The sequence below is a fragment of the Chiloscyllium plagiosum genome, chromosome 18 (assembly GCF_004010195.1).
Source record: "Chiloscyllium plagiosum isolate BGI_BamShark_2017 chromosome 18, ASM401019v2, whole genome shotgun sequence".
NCBI classification, from domain to species: Eukaryota; Metazoa; Chordata; class Chondrichthyes; order Orectolobiformes; family Hemiscylliidae; genus Chiloscyllium; species Chiloscyllium plagiosum.
Window position 1 is genome coordinate 48,721,928 of NC_057727.1, and position 23,637 is coordinate 48,745,564.

Consider the following 23,637-nt stretch of genomic DNA (forward strand, 5'->3'; position numbering starts at 1 on the left):
TATCTGTGCCCCTCATGATTTTATAAACCTTGATACGGTCACCCCTCAAACCTCTGACACTTCAGTGAACAAAGTTCCAGCCTATCCAGCCTATTTTTATGATTCAAACACTCCATATTCCCAGCAACATGATAAATCTTTTTGAACTATCTCCAATTTAATAATACCCTTCCTATAACAGGTGATCTTAAGAGAGACACAGCCATTACTTGAATCAGTTATTCCAAAAATGCTGAATAGATTCACCACTATCCTTTAGAGAAGGAAACCTGTCAACCTTACCTAGTCTGGCCTACATATGACTTCAGATCCTCGGCAATTTGATTGTCTCCTCAGTGGGCTCTGAAATAGCCTAGCAAGCCATTCAATGAGGAAACAAATGCATGACAGTGACACCCATATCAAGAGATTAAATAGAACAGTTGCTTCTACTAGGGGTTAATTGGTGACTGAAAAATTAAACATGAATGTGGATTGATTGTGGAATTATGGATAAACTGATCCAAAGAAAAAAAAACTCATTTGTGGCTGTTCAATTAATTCTGATGAAATATGAACTCAAAAAAAAATCAAACACCAGATGCAGTGCTAAATCTACACCCCATGGCTGTACATCTAATTCATATTTCCAAAAACAAACATTTGCATTCAAACATCTGAATTTTTAAAATAGTAGTACTGTCACAAAGACATGCTTTAGGGTAAATATTGAATTTAATCCACTGGCTGGAAAACCAAAGTAAAATTCTGAAAACAGGGTCTTCATAAAAAAGCGTGCCTTGAGTCCACAGAGAGTCAGAAGAGCAGTTGCAGAAGGAAGGAAATGTGCTTATGTGTTGGGAATGGGCTGTTAGCACTGTCTCAGGATGAAGGAGGTAATGGTGACACAAGCATTAGGACTAGACCAGTCTGGCCCTCATGATATTGGCTGATCTGCCCTAGGCCTCAACTCCTCTTCCATGCCAGCTCAGTGTAGCCTTCCATTCTCAATATTTCAAAAATCTACTTCTTCTTTAAATATCTTGAATGACCTAGCCTCCACAATTGTCTGGGCTAGAGAATTACAGACATTCAGAACTCTATGGGAGAAGACATTCCTTTGCACCTCAGTTTTAAACAGGTGCCCCCTTATTCTGCACCTATGTCTCCTAATTTGAGATTCTTCCAAAAATGGAAGAATCTCCACAACCATTGTGTCAAGTCCCTTCAGAATCATGGGTTGTATGGACAATATGGTGTGGGAAGAGGTGAGGGGAATACCATAGAAGGATTTTAAAAAAAGATGAGAACTTTAAAATGAAGATCCTGTTTGGCCAAAGCTGAGACATGTCAGCAATTGCAGGTGTGATGGGAATGGGAATTACTGAGAGTTAAGACATTAATGGCAAAGTTTCAGATGACATAAATTTTATGAAAGGTGACAGAACAGCTGGGGAGTGGTTTGGAACAGTAAAATCTAAATGAATCAAAGGCATGAATGAAGCTTTCAACAACAAATAAGTTGAGGCAGAGGTGACATTGGGCAATGCTTCAGAGATGGAATAGGTCATCCTATTGAGGGAATGAATGAAAGATGTGAAGATTCTCTCATGCTCAAATCTGAAACAATGTATGCAAAGATTGGTTTCATCTCAGACTCTTCACAAACAGCAGGGCAGAGTCAATACATAGGGAATGGAGTTTAAAGTGAGGACTGAAAACAATGGGCTTTGTTCTTCTCAATATTTAACTGGAGGAACTTTGTAATCATCTGTGACTAGATGCCAGATAAGTGCTCTGACAAGTTAGTAGTAATGGAGAAGGTCAAGAGAGGTAGTACGGAGGCAGACCTGGTTATCATGTGAAATTTCATTCCATGCCTTTGCTTTTATTAAGTTTTCAATCATAAAAATCAAACAATTGGTACATATTGCATGAGTTGTGTGCAGTGGCTTATTTCACAGGATTGAAAGATCACAAAATAGACAAGAAATCCTAAGTTGTCAGATATTTTTTGTAAAATGGAAATAAACTTACAGTACCTTCTCTGAGAGCTGACACATGACCTGAAGTGAACTTAGAAACATTGTGACTGTTATTTAAATCAGAGACAACGAGGCTTGAAGACCAGACTAGCTGCCAATTACTGCTGCAACACTGGAATGATTGATATTTCCCTATTATTTGGCAATAGTCATAAAGCAAAGGGAGTGAAAATAGATATTTAGACACCGTGTGATATATTATGTAAAATGACAGATTCTAGAATGTGTTGTAAATGGGCAATATAATCTCAGGATTTAGATGGGGGTAATATATCATGAACTTCTTCTGTAACATTCTAGGCATTTTAATTAAGTTATACCCTTGGAACTTATTCCCACATGAACATTACTTCATATTGATCACTCCTAAAAGACAATGCTACAAACAAATAGGCCACAGTATCATCCCAATTGACAGTACCAATTATATTTCTCATTGTGACCAAAATAGAACACCTAAGAGCTGAAAAGAAAATTTTAAAAAATAAGATGAAAGCTTCACAGTGATACCTTTCATTTTATGATCTGATTATGACTCACAGTTTGTAAGTGGAGTTTTCTGCTTGTGATGTACTTACAGAGATTGCAATTCTTCTTATCCAGTTAAGCAAGAGTGCCAAATTTTTAATTGAAAAGGTAATTTAGATCTAACCAACAACAATCTGTTAAAATTGCCAGCACAATTTGACCTCCACTTACTGAATTTGATGTGCTGAAACAGGTACAAAGAAACATTACATTAAGAAAATACATATGGTGTGGTGAATTTGGCCATTATTTCTGATCTTCTCTCCTGCTTTACCTTGTGATGTTCAAAGAACAGTACAGCCTGTAAAAAGAGGAATATTTATGTGCAGTGGAAAAATCACTGGAATCCACTAATTAGAAGAAAATGTAATGTCAATGCTGGAATATTGTGAGCCATCTATCGCTCTAATGGCATGAATAATTCTGCTGCCCACTGACATGATAATTAATGGAAATGAGATTTAAAATGATAATTAAAACAATGAGCAATTATTTTATGAAACAGTAATTTACATTACTTATGGTAGGGTTGTTATTATCATGACATTATGTAATTGATATTTTCATGGTGTCATGTATTTTTTTCAAATGCAACAGGACAAATAACCAGGCTCTTTGCCAGTGGTTTTAACTTGTCAACAATGGCTTGGTGATCAGGTAGCAACTAACACTCCTGACCTGTCAAACATAGAACAACATTTTCTATTTGTCACAGGTATGACAGACTTACACACTAACTGATCGGGAAAGAAATGGGACCAGCTGGGTGGGGGCTGGGCTAAAGCAACTATTAAACATCTGAAGAAAGTTGTCCAATATCTTTTGAAGCAATGAGCATCTACATCATATGAATATTGTGAACTCATAAGCTATGTCCATTTGGCACTTCATTTCTAGTAAATTTAAATTAATTTTTTGGTTATCTTAGAAACAAAATCCATAGCGTGACTGATGCCACATGTTTATTTTCATCAGGGATTAATTGGAACAATTTTTGCCTTTCTTTTGTACCAGAATGTTAGTTTTTGCTCATGACATCAGAAACAGCATGAAAATTTCATTTTCTGTCAGAATGCCTCCTGAATTGTATCCTTGCGAGATAATTGGTGAGTTGCCATGGAAAGGGAAGCATGAACAATGGTGAGTAGTGGTTTAAGTTGATAGAAGAACTAAAATGAGCAACACGGATAACCAGGGAACATGCGAGGTGTAAGGGGCTATGGTGGATGAGTATACTGGCATAGAGAGCATGGGGAATAGGTGGGCATGCAGAAGATGACACAGATGATAAGGGTAGGGAAGCATGAACACAAGTAGTCATGGGTTGCCAGGCATGGACAATGAGAGAATGAGAACAGGAGGGATATTTTATATTTTAGGTTTCTGAGCTTTAAACACACTGGCCAGAGCACCCAGGAGGCTTGCCCATTTTAGGAATCACCAGCTTCCTTTCTGCTTCCCAGGTCACCAAACTAACCAGCAACCTCCACCTTTCATTCCCAAACCTCAACAGAAATTGCAGGTGCTGAAAAATGTGTTGCTGGAAAAGCGCAACAGGTCAGGCAGCATCCAAGCAGCAGGAGAATCAACATTTCGGGCATAAACCCTTCTTCAGGAATCATCTCCTGCTCCTTGGAGGCTGCCTGACCTGCTGCGCTTTTCCAGCAACACATTTTTCAGCTATGATCTCTAGCATCTGCAGTCCTCACTTTCTCCTCGGAAATTGCAGGTGGCCATTTATTGAGGTTAGGTTCTAAGAGGCATGGTTTCTTCTGTCTCTGCGCACACCACCTGGGAAGAAAAATTGTGGCCAAGGAGTATTATTAGGCATACCCTTTTTGTTGCAAATAGACACTGATTTTTGACTTTGCATCATTGAGGAAAGCAAACTTGCTGTTATTTGGTGCCCCTCAGAAAACCCAAAATGCTTCACAGCTATACTTTGCTTGTTGAAATGCAGTAATTTAGGTAGGTGAAGGCTGCTTTTATTACTGACATTGTTCAGCAGCAATGGAATAATTGGCAGCTCTAATCTAAATATCTCCTACTTTCATTCCGAATCCTATCACATTTCAGATAACAAACAGATCTGCATAAGTGAGATTAATCTGAATCTACTTTAAGAACTTTCAAATGTAAACATTTGATTCCAAATGTTCAATCAGTCATCTTAACCTACAACACATTGTTTAAGCCACCAGTCCAGTGCTGTAAATCTGAAGCTATATTTTAAGACGGTCATGGTCATCATCTGAATCTTCACAATTGGATCAATTCAAAGAAAACTTATCTTTAATTAATAACATCCTCTTAATAAGTTCAATAATTTAATAAGCACAAAGCACTTGTATTCTTCTGTCTTTAAAAGCTAGAGTGAGGAATAGTCTTGAAAATAAGATTTTCCAAGGACTAATTTTCCATGTTGCACCTGGGAATAACTGACTGAATGGACACACACCCACTCAGGGCTGTACAACAGCACTGTACACCAGTGAAATGCAAAATATTTTTAAAAAAATGAGGCTTACCATGAATAATCACTTATTGATAATAATGATCATGAGACTCCTTCAAACATCTTCATTATATTACTAATATACTCGCAGAAATGTGGATAAGCAACTGAAAATGTTAGAATTCTTTCCATAATTTTGGACCTTGATATATATTGTCATTCTAAGGCTACAATTCAAATATGTTATGAGGAAATATAATTTCATCTCAACTCAAGAAATTGATAAGCAGTGACAAAAACGGAACGCACAACACAGGAACACAAAATGCAACTCATTTAGTACCCTTTCCCTTAGTGGCACTCATGGATTTAAGTCATACAATCTGATTTGACATATAATCCGTTAATATTATTGAGATATATAATAAACTAATTCAAGCATGATGTTTTGTTTCTTATAATTATTGTCATTTTGGAAGGAATGCAAAGTTAAGTGGCTGGAAATTGACTAATTTGCCTGATCTGCACAACAATCATCCCATACGATTACATAGTGCTTTTTTTTTGTACAAATAAGTGCTTGCCAACCAGAATAAACTTCTACCTGCAATGAAATTCTCAACTGTTGACACCATTAAAATTATCTTGTAGCTATAAGCAAATCACAATTCATTTATTTCTCTGGATGAACATTGTTCCTACTGCATTATTTTCTTTATCCAGGTTTCTCCTTTTTCCAAAGTGATTTAAAAACTTAATAAGGTGGTTGACAAAAAAAAGTAATAAAATGTTTTATCCAACAACAGAGACCATACTTTACAATACAAAAGTGGCAATTTGTTTGCATTCACTTTTAATTCTCGATTTTCATTTCTCTCTTGACATTTCGGCACAGTGCTATGATTTCAACTGATGGTCACAGAGTCATACCGCGGTGTCCAACCGGTCAATGCTGACAATGTTTCCAAATTTGCCTGCAAGTCTATTCATGTTCTTGTCGAAATGTTTTTTAAATGTTGTAACTGTACCTGCATTCACCTCCTCTGGCAGTTCATTCCACACACGAACCACTCTCTATGTAAAAAAAATTGCCCCTCATGTCCTTTATAAAACTTTCTTCTCTCACCGTAAAAATATGCCCCCAAGCTTTGAACTTGCCCACCCTAGCGAAAGATCCTTGTTATTCATTTTAACTATGCTCCTTATGATTTTATAAATCTCCGTGAGGTCACTCCTCAAACTCTTACACTCCAGTGAAAGAAGTCCCAGTCTATCCAACCTATTTTGAGGCTCAAACCCTCCCACTCAAATCTGCTCAGCTGTTTCGTAAAAATGTAGCTGATAACTCAACATTCTGGCCTCGCCTCAAGAACTTGTCACTCCTTTGCTCATTGTGAATCTATGTACTTCTTAGAAATATTCAAAGACTCTGCTTATACAACTGTTTCAAGAAGAGTGTTCCAAAAACCCACAATTCTCTTAATCTCTTTCTTAAATGGATAACCTCTTAATTTTAAATGGGGACCTGTAGTTCTAGAGTCTCCTACAAGAGAAAACATTTTCTTACCTATCTTCTCAACGGTAGCTGGAAGGATGAGCTCGGAGAGGATGCAGAGATGTTGCAGAGCGATTTGGACAGGCTGAGTGAGTGGGCAGATGCATAGTAGATGCAGAATATTATGAGGGTATCCAGTGATACCTTGGATGGATCAGGTAGCTCAGGTTGAGGTTCTGGATGTAAGTTTGCTCGCTGAGCTGCAAGGTTCATTTTCAGACGTTTTGTCACCATACTAGGTAACATCAATAGTAAGCCTCTGGTGAAGCACTGGTGTTAGTGACCTGCTTTCTGTTTATGCTTTTGGGTTTCCTTGGATTGGTGACGCCATTTCTGGTGGTGATGTAATTTCTGATTCTTTTTCTCAGAGGGTGGTAAATGAGGTCAAAGTCAATGTGTTTGTTGGTGGAGTTCCGATTAGAATGCCATGCTACTAGGAATTCTCGTGCTTGTCTCTGTTTGGCTTGTCTTGGATGGATGCGTTGTCCCAGTTGAAGTGGTGTCCTTTCCTCATCTGTGTGTAAGGATACTAGTGAGAGTGGGTCATGTCTTTTTGTGGCTAGTTGATGTTCTTGTATCCTGTTTGTTCAATGTAGTTTTTGTTAGTTCTTGCAACGTACTTTGTAAATGACATTAGCTTTGCTTGTTGTCTATATAGGGTCTTTCAAGTTCATTAGCTGCTGTTTTAGTGTGTTGATGTGTTTGTGGGCTACTACGATGCCAAGAAGTCTGAGTAGTCTGCCAGTCATTTTGCAGCAAAAAGCCCAAACAAGCAGACAAAACGCATACACTCTCTCCTACGTCAAAGACATCTCGGAAATGACTGCCAGAGTACTCAGACCTCTCAGCATCGTGGTAGCCCACAAATCCACCAACACACTAAAACAGCAGCTAATGAACTTGAAAGACCCTATACAGACTATACAGACAGCAAGCAAAGCTAATGTCATTTACAAAATACCTTGCAAGAACTGTAACAAACATTACATTGGACAAACAGGCTGAAAACTAGCCACCAGGATACATGAACATCAACTAACCACAAGACGTGACCCACTCTCACTAGCATCTTTAAATACAGATGAGCAAGACACCACTTTGACTGGGACAACACATCCATCCTAGGACAAGCTAAACAGAGACACGCATGAGAATTCCTGGAAGCATTGCTTTCCAACTGGAATTCTATCAACAAACACATTGACTTAGACCCCATTAACCACCCTCTGAGAAAAAGAACCAGAAATGACATCACCGCAGGAAATGACATCAGCAACCCAAGTAAACCTAAACACATAAATAGAAAGTGGCTCACTAACTTCAATGCTTCACCGGAGGCTCACTGATGATGTTACCTAGAATGGTGATGAAATATCTGAAAACGAACCTTCTGGCTCAGCAAGCAAACTTACATCCATGAGGTTATCCACTTTGGTAGCAAAAGTAGAAAGGTAGATTATGATTTGAATGGCTGTAAATTGACAGAAGGGAATGTTCAACAAGATCTTGGTCTCCTACGTTCTAATTGCTGAAAGAAAATACACAGGTGCAGCAGGCAGTAAAGAAGGCAATCTATATGTTGACCTTCACAGTGAGAGGATGTCTTGCTACAATTAAACAGGTCATTGGTGAGCCCATACTCCTGGAATACAGGGTGCAGTTTGGGTCTCCCCACCTGAGGAAGGATGTTCCTGCTATAGAGGCAGTGCAGTGAAGGTTCACCAAACTGATTCCTGGGAATGGCAGGACTGACAAAAGATAGATTGATCCAGTCAGGATTGTACGCATTGGAGTTCAGAAGTATGAAGGAGTTATCTCACAGAAAGCTATAAAATTTGAACAGTGCTAGACTGATTAGATGTGGGAAAGATGTTCCCCCTGGCGAGGAATTCCAGAACCAGGCATCATGGTTTAAGGATAAGGGATAAATGTTTTAATACTGAGATGGGGACAAATCTCTTCACCCAGAGTGACAAGCCTGTGGAATTCACTACCACAGAAAGTGATTGATGCTAAAACATAATGGATTTTGAAGGAGGTAGGTATACTCGTGGCTAAAGGAAACAAGGGATTTGGAGGGAGAGTTGGATTAGGGCATCGAGTTTGATGATCAGCCACATTCATACCAAATGGCAAAGCAGGCTCGAGGGGTTCAATGGCCTACACCTATCATCTATATAAGGCCACTCTTTTATGTTTCAACAAAATCACCTCATAACTTTCTAAACTTCAGAGTACACAAACCCAACCTGTCCAACCTTTCCTCATAAGAAAATTTATCTATTCCGGGTATCAGTCTGGCCTTCTTTCCTGAACTGCCACTGATGTATTCACATTCTTCCTCAAATAAGAAAAGCACACAGTACTCCAGATGAAGTTTCAACAATGCACTGCATAACTGAAGCAAAACCTCTCTTCTTCTCTGTTCAATTCCTCTCACAACAGTTAGAATTACTCATGGTGTTACATATTTGCAATTCTTGCACAAGGACACCCAGATCTCTCTGCATTTGAGTTTTGCAATCTCTCACTATTTAGATGATATGGTTTAGTATTTGTTCTGCTAACAGGGAATAATCCATATTTTTCCACATTGTACCCCCATTTTCCAGATGCTTATCCATTCTGTTATCCTCTTCACAAGTTGCTTTCACTTCTTCTTTTCATGATGCCATCAGCAAACTTGGCATCTTTGGCCTTGTATGAATCATAATTTGTAAAAAGTGAAGGTCCATCATTGATTCCAGTGCCACACTATTTGTTACATCTTTCCAATTAGAAAATTATCCATTTCTGTCTAGACCTTCTGTTTACTGCTAGTCAGGCAATCTTCTATTGGTACATATATTTCTACAATAACTTTTGACGTGCCACCTTATCAAATGCTTCCCAGAAATCCAAGGCACATCCACCGCTTCTCTTTATCCATATCAAAGTACTCCTCCAAAAAACTCCAATAAATTGGTCATAATTGTATTTTCCCTTTAACATAACCATTTTGAATTTACCTAATTATCAGGCCTTTTTCTAAGTAACCTTTCCATTCGCATAGCACTGGACAGGTCAGATCCCACTGTGCAACTTGGCTTGATGGATCATGAGCTTTATTTTTGCTTTTCATTATTATTGTGGCTAGTCACAGAACACATTCATATGAGGCCAGCCATGATTTTGTCTTAAAGGAAAAATATTTATTTCCCACATGCAAAAGCTCTCTCTCTTTCTTTTTTGTATATGGTATAAAAGACAAGTAGAAATATATGAACATAACGTGCAAAATAAATTTACAAATGCTTTCCTCACTATATACTTTACAGGTACTTAATCCTAGTAAAATATCACACCTAATTCCAGTTTGCTAACTCTCTCAAGTTTTTCTTCTTGGGTTGATGTGACAGTTTTATGTCATCTTCCCAGCTTTGGTGGTTTGAACCTTCTTTCCATTCTGATAAAATCAAAATTGCTACATAAACTCTGATGGCTGTGAGACTTCAGAATTTAAAACAGGTGTGCTAAGGTGAAAACTGTTCCTCTGTGCTGAATATTTGATTTTTCTGAACTGAACTCCTGACTCTTCTGAACTAAAACCAAACGAGAAGTCTGCTTTCTCGATCTGTCATAAACGCAGCAGTATAAACAGTTTTATCAATTATCATCATAAACGGCCTGCTAGATATTTAACTGAATCACATATTTTCTAGGAAATAATTTATTGAATTCACCATTCCAAATGTCTTTCTGGCTTCTGAGAAAGAAAAAAAATTGTTTCATAGACCTCAAGACAAAATCATTTGCTTCTATTTCGATATTCAAGTTCCCAAATGACAATTGGATACAAAATACTATCCATCTTTATCACAGTTTAATAGTACTTTATCATTTGGCAGTGACTGGGAGAAATTATTTTGTCATGGGTTTTGAAGGACAGCCAAACTCAACCCAAATATTACTATTCTTTGCAAAATGATGTGAGAGAAAGCAGACCAATCCTCCCCGTCTCATGCAATTTACTTCTGCACTTCTGTGACCAGCTAATAACCATCAATTCTGACATTTGTCTGTCCAGGTGAGGATACACTAACCTATTTGATGACTTCTTTGTGTGTTAATAATAGCTTGCTTTATCTCACAGGTATATTCCAGATAAAGTGTCTCTCTTACTCTCCAGATTCATATCTGGAACTTAACTTCAGACATTTATTTTGTAATAAGCCTTAAAAGAATAACATTAGATTATAAATCTCTATGAGTCACTTACCCCTCCGACGTTTTCAAAATGATCTCTATCTCTCTTGAAGTCTATAAGTTGACCATTAAAAGACCATGAGAATTCAACACTCAGTGAAGGATCATGGGAGACTTGACATGGCAAGATTGTACTTTCCCCCACAGTGACATCCACGTCTGATGGCGGTGTGGTAATTCTTGTTGGGTCTGTCAAGATTTATAAAAGAAAATTAACCATAAGAAAATCCTAAAACCTTTCTTCAATTGCACAAATAAAAGATTAACGGTGCAGAACAATGTTTTTAAAAATGATCTGCTGAAAATGGAAAGCTGAAGACTCTTTGCCTGGCTGAAGCTCAGTGCTTATTGCTGTACAAGAACTCAACTTCTGTGGAAGACAAACCTAATGGTGAACACCATCATTTTCCAGAATGTTAGCCATCTTGGATCTTTTGGAGAAATGCCTGTCTTCAAAGCATCAACTTGACAGTTGGCAGGAGACTATTTATTTTTATCTCCTCTGTCTAAGGTATGCAGAGTATACTGATCTGAGCACTGTGCAAATTTCTGCTCTGAACACTTATTTATTTTAAAATAATTTTCATCCATTTCGATCATGTTTTGTTCCTTCACACACCACTCTGTTCCCTGGTCAACATGTCTGTCTCAGGCTTGCTGCAGTGCTCCGGCGAAGCTCAGTGCAAGTTGGAAGAACAGCAATTCATTTTCCGCTTGGGGATCCTGTAGCCTTTTGGACTCAACATCAAGTTCAACAACTTTAGAGCTTGAGCCTTCCCATGGCTTTACCCCAACCGCCCAGACACTAAACCTTTTTATCATGTGTCTGTTATTACATGTAACCCATTGTTAGCCACTAACAGTCGCCAGTAATAACTATTCACCCTCCTAGCCAGATCATTATCCACTCCTTTGTTTGTCCAACTGTTCTTTACTCTAGGGTGTAGGTTTGCTCACTGAGCTGTAGGTTTGATATCCAGATGTTTCATTACCTGGCTAGGTAACATCATCAGTGGCAACCTCCAAGTGAAGTGAAGCTGTTGTCTCCTGCTTTATATTTATATGTTTGTCCTGGATGGGGTTCCTGGGGTTAGTGGTGATGTCATTTCCTCAGAACCCCTCAGAAAATGAACAGGAAATGACATCACCACAAACCACAGGAACCTCATCCAGTACAAACATATAAATATAAAGCAGGGGAAAATAGCTTTGCTTCACTTGGAGGTTGCCACTGATGATGTTACCTAGCCAGGTAATGAAACATCTGGATATCAAACCTACAGCTCAGCGAGCGAACCTACTCCCTAAACCTCAACCTGAGCTACAAAGCTTCGCAAACCTCGCAAACACCTATGGGCGCAACATGCTACAACTTGCCCGAAGATGGGGAAGGAATGCCGCCAGGTAATGAAACATCTGGATATCAAACCTACAGCTCAGTGAGCAAACCCACCCCCTAAACTTCAACCTGAGCTACAAACCTTCGCAAACCTCGCAAACAGCTATGGGCCAACATGCTACAACTTGCCCGAAGATGGGGAAGGAATGCCACGCGAGAGTGTTCTTTACTCTTTCTGGGCTCTAGCTCCACCTATCATTTACTTCTTATCCCCTCCCCCACCCTATCTTTTGCACATAAACCAACAATTGCCTCACTACGATCAGTTCTGAGAAGGGTCACTCGACCTGAAGTGTTAATTCTGATTCCTGTCCACAGATGCTGCCAGATGTGCTGAGCTTTTCCAGAAATTTCCACTTTTGTTGCTGAGTCTTTGCTCCTTCTTTGTTAAGATAATGTAAGAGACACCCTTTTGATCCATTTTGTCTCTTTAGCCATTTTAGTTTCTCCATTGCTAATCGCTTATTTTCCAAAATGAAAACAACTTAAGATGTATTTGTCTTCTGGTGTGACAAGTCCAGACCAATTGAAGTCCAATCCTTGAGATAAATCTACCAGTCCTGGAGAAGAAGTTGGAAAAGTGTGTTTAATTAGCTGGTGGGGGTAAGTGTACCCAATCCCCAATGCCGTCCTGCTTACACGCAAATTAATTTCTGAGCAGAAATGTACCTGATAGACCATTGTGCCTTGTCATTAATTGTGGCCCTGAAGTTGCCAACTAATGACCACTTAAGGACATTAGCCTGCTACTACTGCAAAAATTAAACCAGTTGCAGGCAGATCAGTTCATGAGAAGCAAAACTAAAGAGTGCAGGTTGTGGGAAGATTTGATCAAAAGTAGTCAGTGCTTTTGAGGAGAAAGTGAGGACTGCAGATGCTGGAGATCAGAATCGGGAGTGAGGTGCTAGAAAAGCACAGAAGGTCAGTCAGCATCTGAGGAGCAGGAGAATCGAAGTTTCGGGCATAAGCCTTTCATGAGGAATGCGTAAATGACTCCTGATGAAACGCTAATGCTTGAAACGTCGACTCTCCTGTTCCTGGGATGATGCCTGACCTGCTGCGCTTTTCAAAACACCACACTCTCGACAGTGCCTGATTGAGACCATGTACCGAGATAAAGAAGTGATCACTGAAAGCCACGTTGCTTTGAACCTCCCTGCATCCCTCATTTTGTGAACCCCAGCACTGGAAACTCCTCTTTCCTCCCTCAAATCATACACCCTCATCTTGCATCATTGGTTTCCAAGGTAACATTCTCAGCAGCAGCCATGGCCTGCTATGTATTGCTGTCAAAGTAGAAGCTGTCAGCATTTAATTGGCCACATCTCCCATTGGGCAGATCTCTGCCCTGGGAACCTGATTTCAGATAAAGTGCACAACTATCCTTCTAATTGCCTGGTGGACAGGAAATGCAGCAGGCTTTTCTTCGGAACATCATGGTCAATGTTTTCTCAGGCAACAATTGGAACATTCTACTCTCCATCCCTTCCGCTTATGTAATTGATGTAAGAGTAGCTTATGTGTTCAATACTGCAAATTCATTTCACCATGCTTTCAATTCAGTTTTTCCCTTCCTTCCTGAATTATTCTTTCTCCACGTTCAGCTTTAGATGGATCGCCATATATGTACTGATTACCAGAACATTCTGGATGATACAATTTCCCACTTTGGTTCCCATAAAGGTTCTTCCTTTCGTACAGTCTCTCTTCTACCTGTTGTGATTACTGTATCTTGTGCATCAGATCTTTTTGAAACATGTGGTGGTCTCTTTTCTGTGTTAATTAACAGGGCACTTGCCCAACCCATTCAGTTTTTCATTCCCTCCTTCATAGTCACAACAACATGAGTCTTGTTCTCAGCTGGTGTGTAAGAATTCCATACCCTTAGGTTCTGAAATCAGATATTTGTGAATTTTCCATGTGCCCGCAAAGCAATCGAGAGCATGTTGTGTCCAACAAGGTCAAGTATGAATCATTAAACTGCATCATTTCAAGTGATCATACAGGACAATGATGAGTAGATTAATTTCAAATAATTAGTATGACTTATCTTCATTGAATGGTATGAAACAATGCACTAACCATCCACATTACTGTGGGCTATTTTACTTATTAACTGACCAAAGCTTCAATGATGTTGATTTTAAAATGTGCTTGGCTGTATGTGGTCTTTTACCTGTTTTTATTTACCTTTGCTCACAGCACGTTGTCCAACAATCACTGTTCATTGCTTAGGATCAGAGACTTCACAATTTGCCAAATACTAATGCACTAACATCATAAACTAATGCATTGCTTGTTTTGTTCATATGTACCATGGAACAAGTTAAAGGTTGACCTAGTAACATTTTAAATACCTTTCACTTCATTTCCTTTGCATTGAAAAAAACTAATATTCAAATGCAATGCTTTTTCTTAAACTTTTACTGAGGCATTATCAAAATACTACAAAATATGACAATGTTTTTAAGATCCTCAGAGATTATCGACCATCAATTTGTAGTTTTCTTCAACTCATTAACTGGCTCTTCATGTTTGAAATATTTCATTGCTTTGTCTATGAGCCCTAATTGTCTCTCTTATTCTTTAACCAACATTTTAAAATACTTGTTTTTATGTAGATTTTGGAATTTTGATGAGGCTTATGCATTTGAAATTTTAACAAATTTGAATGACCCCTGTATTTTTCGAGCATTTGAATTTTTGTTTTCTTTTTCTAAATTTCTACCATGTACTCCATTCTTCAAGTGCAAATCAAGCAGTGTGTTAACAGAGCATTTAATTTTGGGAAAGTGCACTTTCTGAAACAGATCATTAGACTGGAGCCCTGTTGACTTTTTCCCGGACTCGCCCTACATTGTTGATGTTTGTCATTATACCTCCACTGTTATCCCAGCAGACAACAATTAACTCATAATGAACTCTTAATTGAACTGCAAACTCTGGATTCTGAATATCTGTGCAATGTCTCATGTTATGCAACTACCTACATAACCATTTAAACATAAATGTCATTCAATGATGGATCTTCAACACATACCAGACACAGAAATGATTATTTTTGCTGTGATACAGCTTTTAATACTCATCTTCCCTAAACCAATTTGCATTCTCCCAGAGGATACCATTAAGCAGTTTCTCAGAAGTGATTGAAAAACTGACATGAGAGCAATTCAATATTCTGAGTTTAACAAAATGAAAAGTGTTTAGTACTGAAACCAATTGAGGGCAACAGACTGTAGAATTTCTTTAGGAAACCAACCTTGGTGATCAAATGTTATTAAATTTGCAATGTTCTGTGTTGTGGAGCAAGGCAAAAATTAATCAGGGAATTAAGAAAAAATACTTTCTCGCTTGTGTTAGAATGATTTGCAGTGCAGTTTCCAAGTGTGAAAGTATTTAGAAAACAGTATTTAGACATCAGTGGCAACTGTTCTTTGAAGTCTTCAAGGGTTGCATTTTCCACAGATACATTCAGAGCAGATTTTAGATAACTGATGAGACATGATCGATTTGAATATTCAGTTTTGGGATCTATTTGAATTTAATCAATGAACAGTTTGATTGAACTATTAACAAATCCACTTCACCTGATTCTCAGTAAATCATCCCATTAAAGAGATCTAATATCTGAGAGAAAAACTTTCATCCCAAAAAACATAGAATAATGTGATAAAGTGCTATTTTCCACTAATACTGACATAGGCAAACACAGTTATTCTATTTTTCTGTAAAGAACTGTGTTATAGTTGAATCAATCATGGTTCAGGGATTTAGAAAAGGCTGTTAAGTTCCATGTCAAAACTGAAGCTTCCTTATTTTGATCAACTATTGGCTACACTGTTGAAGATGTAATGGTTTCTAAGAGCTGCTGGATTCTATATTGTTGACTGATATGAAAAAGTGTTCAGTTCAAATGCATGTTCCTTGCGAACATTTCATTCATACTATTCTGTCTGGATGACATTCTATTCAATTTAGTCAATGAATCATCGTGCACAAATGGGTTGAGAATTTCAACTTTAATTACAAATTTATTTTTACAGATACTCTATGAGTTGTTGCTTACTATAATATAAATATAGCTGTCTTGTGTACAGTGATTCAGAATATATTCAATGATGAATGTTTTTTTTGAGACAGACTTTATTTTGGAAGCCAGCCTAATGACTGAACTGGATCTGATTTTACAGAAGTATTTTGCTGAATGACCATGCCATGATCAGTGTTTCATTTCAAGGAAACAAAGGAGAACAGTTCAGTTGTTTCACATCAACTAGATTCATAATAATTGCAACAACTGGGTGCTAAAATGTCCTGCCAGTACTTTTCAGCACTGACACAGATGAAATTGGAGAGTCAGTGACAGGGAACTTAATTTACATGAGGCAAATACAATAAAATAAATTAACCTGGGGCAGGCTTGTGCTACACACTGGCCTCAAGCAATCAGCAACTCAAGTACATGTCCACCAGGGAATGAGAGTTATTACTCAGGTGCCTTTGATAGCAACATTGCACTGCTCCCCTTTCCTCTGCATCCACCCAACCCCTTTCTAACATGAATGTTGTCCTTTCCTTCCAGTTTAAAAAGACATTTTTTTTTTTCTCTTCCCTCTGTAAAATGTCAGCCATTTCTTCAATGGTTTTGCCGAACCTTCACGTTTGCTGGACATGGGCATTCCTTAATTCACATGGCATAACAATCTCGCACAGTAGACACATCACTGACTGAGGCAATGAGTGGAAGTTTACAGCAGTGGGCTCCCTCATTTCGTGCCCACAGCTGATGAAACTTGGAAGAAGCCTACACAGCTCCTGATAGTGAGAAATTATTCAATAGTACACAAAAATGGTAGAAGCCCATGGAAGAGGTGGAATACCAGAATTTTACTGGCTTGAAATTGTATTGTTAGATCAACAACCTAATTAAATATGCATATCTGCCAAAAAGCAAGGTGGTCATATGATGGAATTAGCCATCACACCGAAATGATAACAGTTGTGTCTTTAAGTTCACTTCTTTTCACATTTACTTGTGATTTGTAAGGACCACACAGTATTCTTCCAGAAGGAGCCATTGACAAACACTGGCAATTAAGTCCAGGAGAAATAGAATCATGACAGTGCAGCAAGAGGCTGCACCCAGTCTCATCCTGTCCCAGCCCCCACCCCACCTTATACTGTATATTTAACATGGCTAATCCACCTTGCCTGAACATCCTTCGACACTACAGGCCAATCTACCTAACCTGCGGGAGGAAAGCAGAGCACCCAAAATAAGCCCATTCAGGTATAGGGAAAGCAAGGTTGGAATTGAACCCAGGTCCCTATCACTGTGAGGCAACAGTGCTAACCATTGAGCCACCATGCTACCCAGTTAACACATAAACCCAAAACACAACAAGCACCCACAACCAACATTCTTTTGCTTTTTTACTTTGGAGTGTACATAGGTGATTTATTCAACTGCCTGCCCCCCCTTCAAATTATTTTGCATGGATGGCCATGTGCATTAATCTAAAGGGACAACTTGTATCTGGTGCAGGGACTTGCTGAATTGCTTACTGGAAATATTCTCTTCAACTTTCTTTCAACAAAGAGAGAGATTAGAGTGCTAATGAGGCCACTCCTAGAGTACTCCTAGAGTACTGTGTACAGTTTTGGAATCCTTATTTCAGAAAGGATGTACTGGCAGTGGAGGGGGTACAGAGGAGGTTTACTAGGTTGATTCCAGAGTTGACAGGGTTGACTTATGAGAGGAGTTTGAGTAGACAGGGATCATATTGACTTTAATTTAGAAGAATGAGGGGGGATCTTAGAGAAACATATAAAATTATGTAGGGAATAAATATGATAGAAACAGGGAGGATTTTTTCCATTGGCGGGCAAATCTCAAACTAGAGGGCATTGCATCAAGATAAAGGGTAGCAGAGTTGGGAAAGAACTTCTGTACTCAAAGAGTTGTGAATCTGTGGAATTTCCTTCCCAGTTGACGTTACCTCACTGAATGTTTTTAAGGCAAAGATTTTTGAACAGTAACGGAATGAAGACTTATGGTGAGCGGGTGAGTACGTGGAGTCGAATCCACAAGAGGATCAGCTTACTGAATGGACGAACAGGCTCGATGGGCCAGATTGCCTACACATGCTCCTATTTCTTATTTTATGCCCTTATAATTTCACACTTCAGATGTTCTTTCTGGTTGCTATTTTTGTATTAAAATCCAAACAGTAGAAAAATGGAACTACGGGCAGACTTCATTGAAAGGCAAATCTAGATCAACAACATTACATTTTATTCTGAGGGGAGATGGAAATAATTAATGCTCAAGTTGGCTATATTTTAAAACACATTTTTCAAAGACGAAATAAGGCCACAATTGAACAAATTCAGGGAATTTGTTACACGAAAGTTTGTTTCTTCTCAGGAAAAGAGAAGCTTAAGAGGTTCTGAACAACAGTCATATTGGATTCAGAACAGTAGCTTTGTTTCTCTCTCCACAGGTGCTGCTTGACTGCTGAGTGCTCCATCACTTCCTGTCATTATTTAATTCAAGAAAAAATCTGACAAGAGTCATGATATGATGGATGATGTTTGGCCTGTTTGAACGTATCAGCAAGTTCAAAAGAAGAGTCCATAAATATAAGACAGCTACTCACAAATGAAATAAAGAATTCAGGAGTCTTTTCTGTACATCTAGTATGGTGAGTCTGTTGCCTCATAGAGTTGTTATAGCAGATAGCACTGACACTTTTAAGTGTACATGTGCAGAGTAACATATAAGCATGAATATGGTTAGAACTGGTCAGTTGCCAGAAAACAGGCAGCGGAGATAAACATCTCATTCTGCTTGTTTGAGAAGCTCTAACTAGTGGAGCTTCATACTGATCAATTTTGAGGCTTTGACTATTCACAATTCACATCAATAACTTCGATGAAGGTATTACCTGCATGGTAACTAAATTTGATGATGACACAAAGATAGATCGGAAAGTAAATTGGTATGAAGGCATAAATAAACCACAAAAGGTCGTTTCTATATATGTAAGTGAGTGGGCAAAAAAATAGGCTGATGGAATATATATGCAAGAAAACATAATTGTATCTACTTTGACAAGAATATCAAAGCAAATATTATTTGCAAGAAGTGAGAGCTTCTTGCAAGACTAGAGAACTCGACTAAGGAATCTCTGTCTCCTGATAACTGAATAACAAAAAAAAATTATATGTATGTTCAACAATGATTAGGAAAGCAAATGGAATATTGCCATTTATTGCAAAGGGAATCGAACAGAGAAGTACACGTGTTGTTGCAGCTAAAAGGACCTTAGTATGAATACATCTGGAGCAGAGTGTACAGGTTTGGTTCAAACTCAGAAAGGAGACGACTACATGAAAAACATGAAAAAAGGTTAGACAATTCTTGCCTGTATACACTACAGTCAATCGGGTGAGAGAAATCTTATTTAAACACATAGAATTACAAAGGAATTTTACAGGGTGGATGCAAGGGGCATGTTTCCCCTGATGGTGCAGCAGAAAATTAGGTGACAGGCTTAACAAATTAAAAGTTTCCCATTTAAAACTGAGTTCATGAGATTTTTGTTTTCTCTCAGAGTTGTTAGTCTCTTTAATTCACTTCCTCAGAGAGCATTGGAGGATGAGTCATTGAATATATTTAAGCACGAGCTAGGTCAATGCTTGCTCGACAAGGAGACAAAGGTTATACGGATGGAGAGGAACATAGAATTGAAGCCCTTTTCAGATTAGCCATGATTTTAATTAAGATAGTACAGTCTGAAGGGTCCTGATGGCCTTTTCTACCTGCTCATCTGTTTATTTTTGTGGACTACAATATTTCAAGAAGCTGGCTCATCGCACTACCTTCTCAAAGGCAATTATGGATGGGCAACAAAAACAGGCTTCATCAGTGATGCGGACATTAGAAAGAATAAGAAATACAAGGAGGCAGTTTGAGTTTTGTGAGTGTCATATCATGTATACATATTGCCATTGATGTGTTGAATGGAATAGCTTGATTCTGTATTGCACATTCAAAATAGTTCTGAGTTTCTTATTTCTTTAATTTTCTATCAAAGGGTATAGGCAAGGCATTGCCGAGCATCATAATGCTTCAAATTGTTTTTGCATAGCAATTAATTATGAGGTAAACATTGTAAATATTCTGTCCAAGCAATCTCCCATAAAAAGCAATGAGAGAAATGTCAGTTAATCTGTTACAAAGAAGAAAAAAAGTATAGCTCATTCTTTATACACAAAGGAAACTATATTACAAAGGAAATCCCATTCACTAATCAGATCAAATCATTTCCATTGTTTATTATTGAATGCCAAATGAGGAGGGCACTGCTGCTGTGCGTTTTTTACTCAGTACTTGAAGTTTTGTCATTTGGTATCATATCGAACCAAGACAGCAGGGTGATGGACTACTCTCTTTAACTATTGCTTCAAACTGAAGAATTTTCATTCTAGTTCCCAGGAGGCAAACCTTCTGCATAAAAAAGGTCATTCAAATTCAACATGAATCATTACTGTTTGCACAGAAGCAAGGTAGAATGAGCAGATGTGGGACATGGAAATACTCAGATTAAAAGCACATAGTTAAAACATTCCTGAAGAATTCTGAAATGCAGACACTTTGTGACATTAAAGTCTGTGCGTATCAGCACTATTGATTGAAAGTGTTGGCCAGCAACCAGATCCCAGGAGTCCACAGATGTCATTCTGAATTATTTTGAAGCATGAGACAACAGATAGGGAAAAATGGCAGGTTGATTCATTTGGTAATTTTCTTCTTTGTTCTCAGGGGAAATGTTTTGTCTCCGTTCACCAACACTTCCAAATTTTTCAGCTGTCCTCAAACGTTTGAGAGGCAAGAATATATCTCCATCGATTTACGGTCTGTAGCTGAGTTATTAGAATGTCGAAAGTTTGCGTTTAACCTTCCAGCTTTGGATACAAGGTTAATCTTCTCCTCAAACACTGTTAGTGGACACTATGAGGACAGTTTAATGCTCATGGTGGAAAGGAAACAATAGCATAAATTGTTATGAAACGATGGTCCCAATTTTCCAAGGGGCCACAATCATTACTGGATTGCCACTCAATTCAAATGTTCCACATTCAATGCTTGAATTTCTGACTGAGTCTTCTGATTTCAGCTTTACCAAATGTATGGAGTGTAATATCCCTTGGAGAACTTCATCACAGCACAGATGGGGTGGGGTGAAGGATGGGGTGAAGATAGGACATGCTCCCTTCCTGTGGCATTAGTTGTCATTTGCTGAGTTTAAAGGTCCAGTTGAAAATTAGTGAATGGACAAATGTGAATGCCTGTGACCAGTGGAATGCCACAAGGATCGGTGCTGAGCCCTCTACTTTTCATCATTTATATAAATGATTTGGATGCGAGCATAAGAGATATAGTTAGCAAGTTTGCAGATGACACCAAAATTGGAGGTGTAGTGAACAATGAAGAAGGTTACCTCAGATTACAACAGGATCTTGATCAGGTGGGTCATTGGGCTGAGAAGTGGCAGATGGAGTTTAATTCAGATAAATGTGAGGTGCTGCATTTTGGGAAAACAAATTGTAGCAGGACTTATACACTTTATGGCAAGGTCCTAGGGAGTGTTGCTGAACAAAGAGACCTTGGAGTGCAGATTCATAGCTCCTTGAAAGTGGAGTCGCAGGAAGATAGGATAGTAAAGAAGGCATTTGGTATGCTTTCCTTCAGAGTATTGAGTATAGGAGTTGGGAGGTCATGTTGCAGCTGTACAAGACATTGTTGGAATATTGCATGCAATTCTGGTCTCTTTCTTGTCAGAAAGATGTTGTGAAACTTGAAAGGGTTCAGAAAAGATTTACAAGGGTGTTGCTAGGGTTGGAGGATTTGAGCTATAGGGAGAGGCTGAACAGGTCGGGGCTGTTTTCCCTGAAGCATGGAGGCTGAGGGGTGACCTTGTAGAGGTTTACAAAATTATGAGGGGCATGGATAGGATAAATAGACAAAATATTTTCCCTGGGGTGGGGGAGTCCAGAACTAGAGGGCATAGGTTTAGAGTGAGGGGGGGAAAGATATATAAGACTGAAGGGGAAATGTTTTCATGCAGAGGGTGGTACGTGTATGGAATGAGCTGCCAGAGGAAGTGATGGAGGCTGGTACAATTGCAACATTTAAAAGGCATTTGGATGGGTATATGAATAGGAAGGGTTTGGAGGGATATGGGCTGGGTGCTGGCAGGTGGGACTAGATTGGGTTGGGATATCTGGTCGGTATGGACGGGTTGGACCAAAGGATCTGTTTCTGTGCTGTACATCTCTATGACTCTGTAACTCTATGACTGTTTGTGAATGGGTGCCTGAATGAATAAGTGAATGGGTACTCTGATAGGCAGGTGAATGAGGGAAGTGGAAAAGTGGTTCGGATGTCCAAAGTGGCACATTGTTAGGGTGGCAGGTAAATGAGGTCGTAGTTGGGCTTAGGGTTTATAAGTTAATGTGTAAGGACAGTCAAGTAGATGTGGATTGAAGGGTTGGAGGCACTGGAAAGGTGGCAGTCCTTTGGACTTGAGGAGACTCCAGTGGGGGTCAGGGAATGGCTGGAAGCCAGTCAGTGGGATAATTTGTGCTTAAGTATGGATATTTCATTCCTTTCAAACTGTAGTCACTGTATTTTCAAGAAGGATCTTGATAATGGTGGAGATAAAGGTTAAGTCTTAGCTGGATTGAAAGTCTCATCCTTGCATATGAAAGGAGATGTGCCAACCTATTGTGTCATCATTTCATCTTTCTTCTAAATTATTCAGTCAGATCAATATTTCAAAATGATACCTATTTTAATATTCAATTGCTGTATTTAAAGATTTATAATAGTACTTTCCCATTAACGTTTGTATAGCATTCATTATAAATGATAGAGTCTCTGGATATGTTGACATTCCTGCCTTTCTTATGCCTTGAGGAATAATGCATACAATTATTACTTTTTGTTTCTGTTGCTGATCCTCTAAATAATATGGTTGCTATTGTTAATTCTAACAGTTCTGTGAGGTACATATAAGTGCAGACGAAACACTCAAAAGTATATCTCTCCTCCCAGTATATTTTCATTACTTTTGTCAAATACATAACTGAGATCAGATTTAATGGTTTGTATCGGGTAATGACTACTTAAAAGTCATACTTGTTTTTTTGGAAACCAATCTAAGGAATTTAAAATTTTCACCAACTGTGTATACAGAAGCATTGCTATTTGATAATTGCATATTGAAAGCCAGCAAAGTCAAAAAGTCCTCCTACTTGTCACTACTTTGGTAAATATGCTGTGCCAGACAAATTACTGGTGCAAATTTTGACTCAATTAGCTACATTGGCTTTATTTTGTCATTTAATACAAGTTAGTGCT

At 38.5% G+C, this 23,637-nt stretch overlaps 1 protein-coding gene across 7 annotated transcripts in view; it reads right to left on the minus strand.

Annotated features, from left to right (window-relative positions):
* LOC122559093 (contactin-4-like) overlaps positions 1-23,637 on the minus strand; it is a 2,522,648-nt gene that overhangs the window by 332,382 nt on the left and 2,166,629 nt on the right. For all 7 annotated transcript variants that reach the window (XM_043708367.1, XM_043708366.1, XM_043708371.1 and 4 more), the window contains one exon: positions 10,821-10,996. In XM_043708367.1, the coding sequence (XP_043564302.1) occupies positions 10,821-10,996 (176 nt within the window). The remainder of the gene's footprint in view (positions 1-10,820; positions 10,997-23,637) is intronic.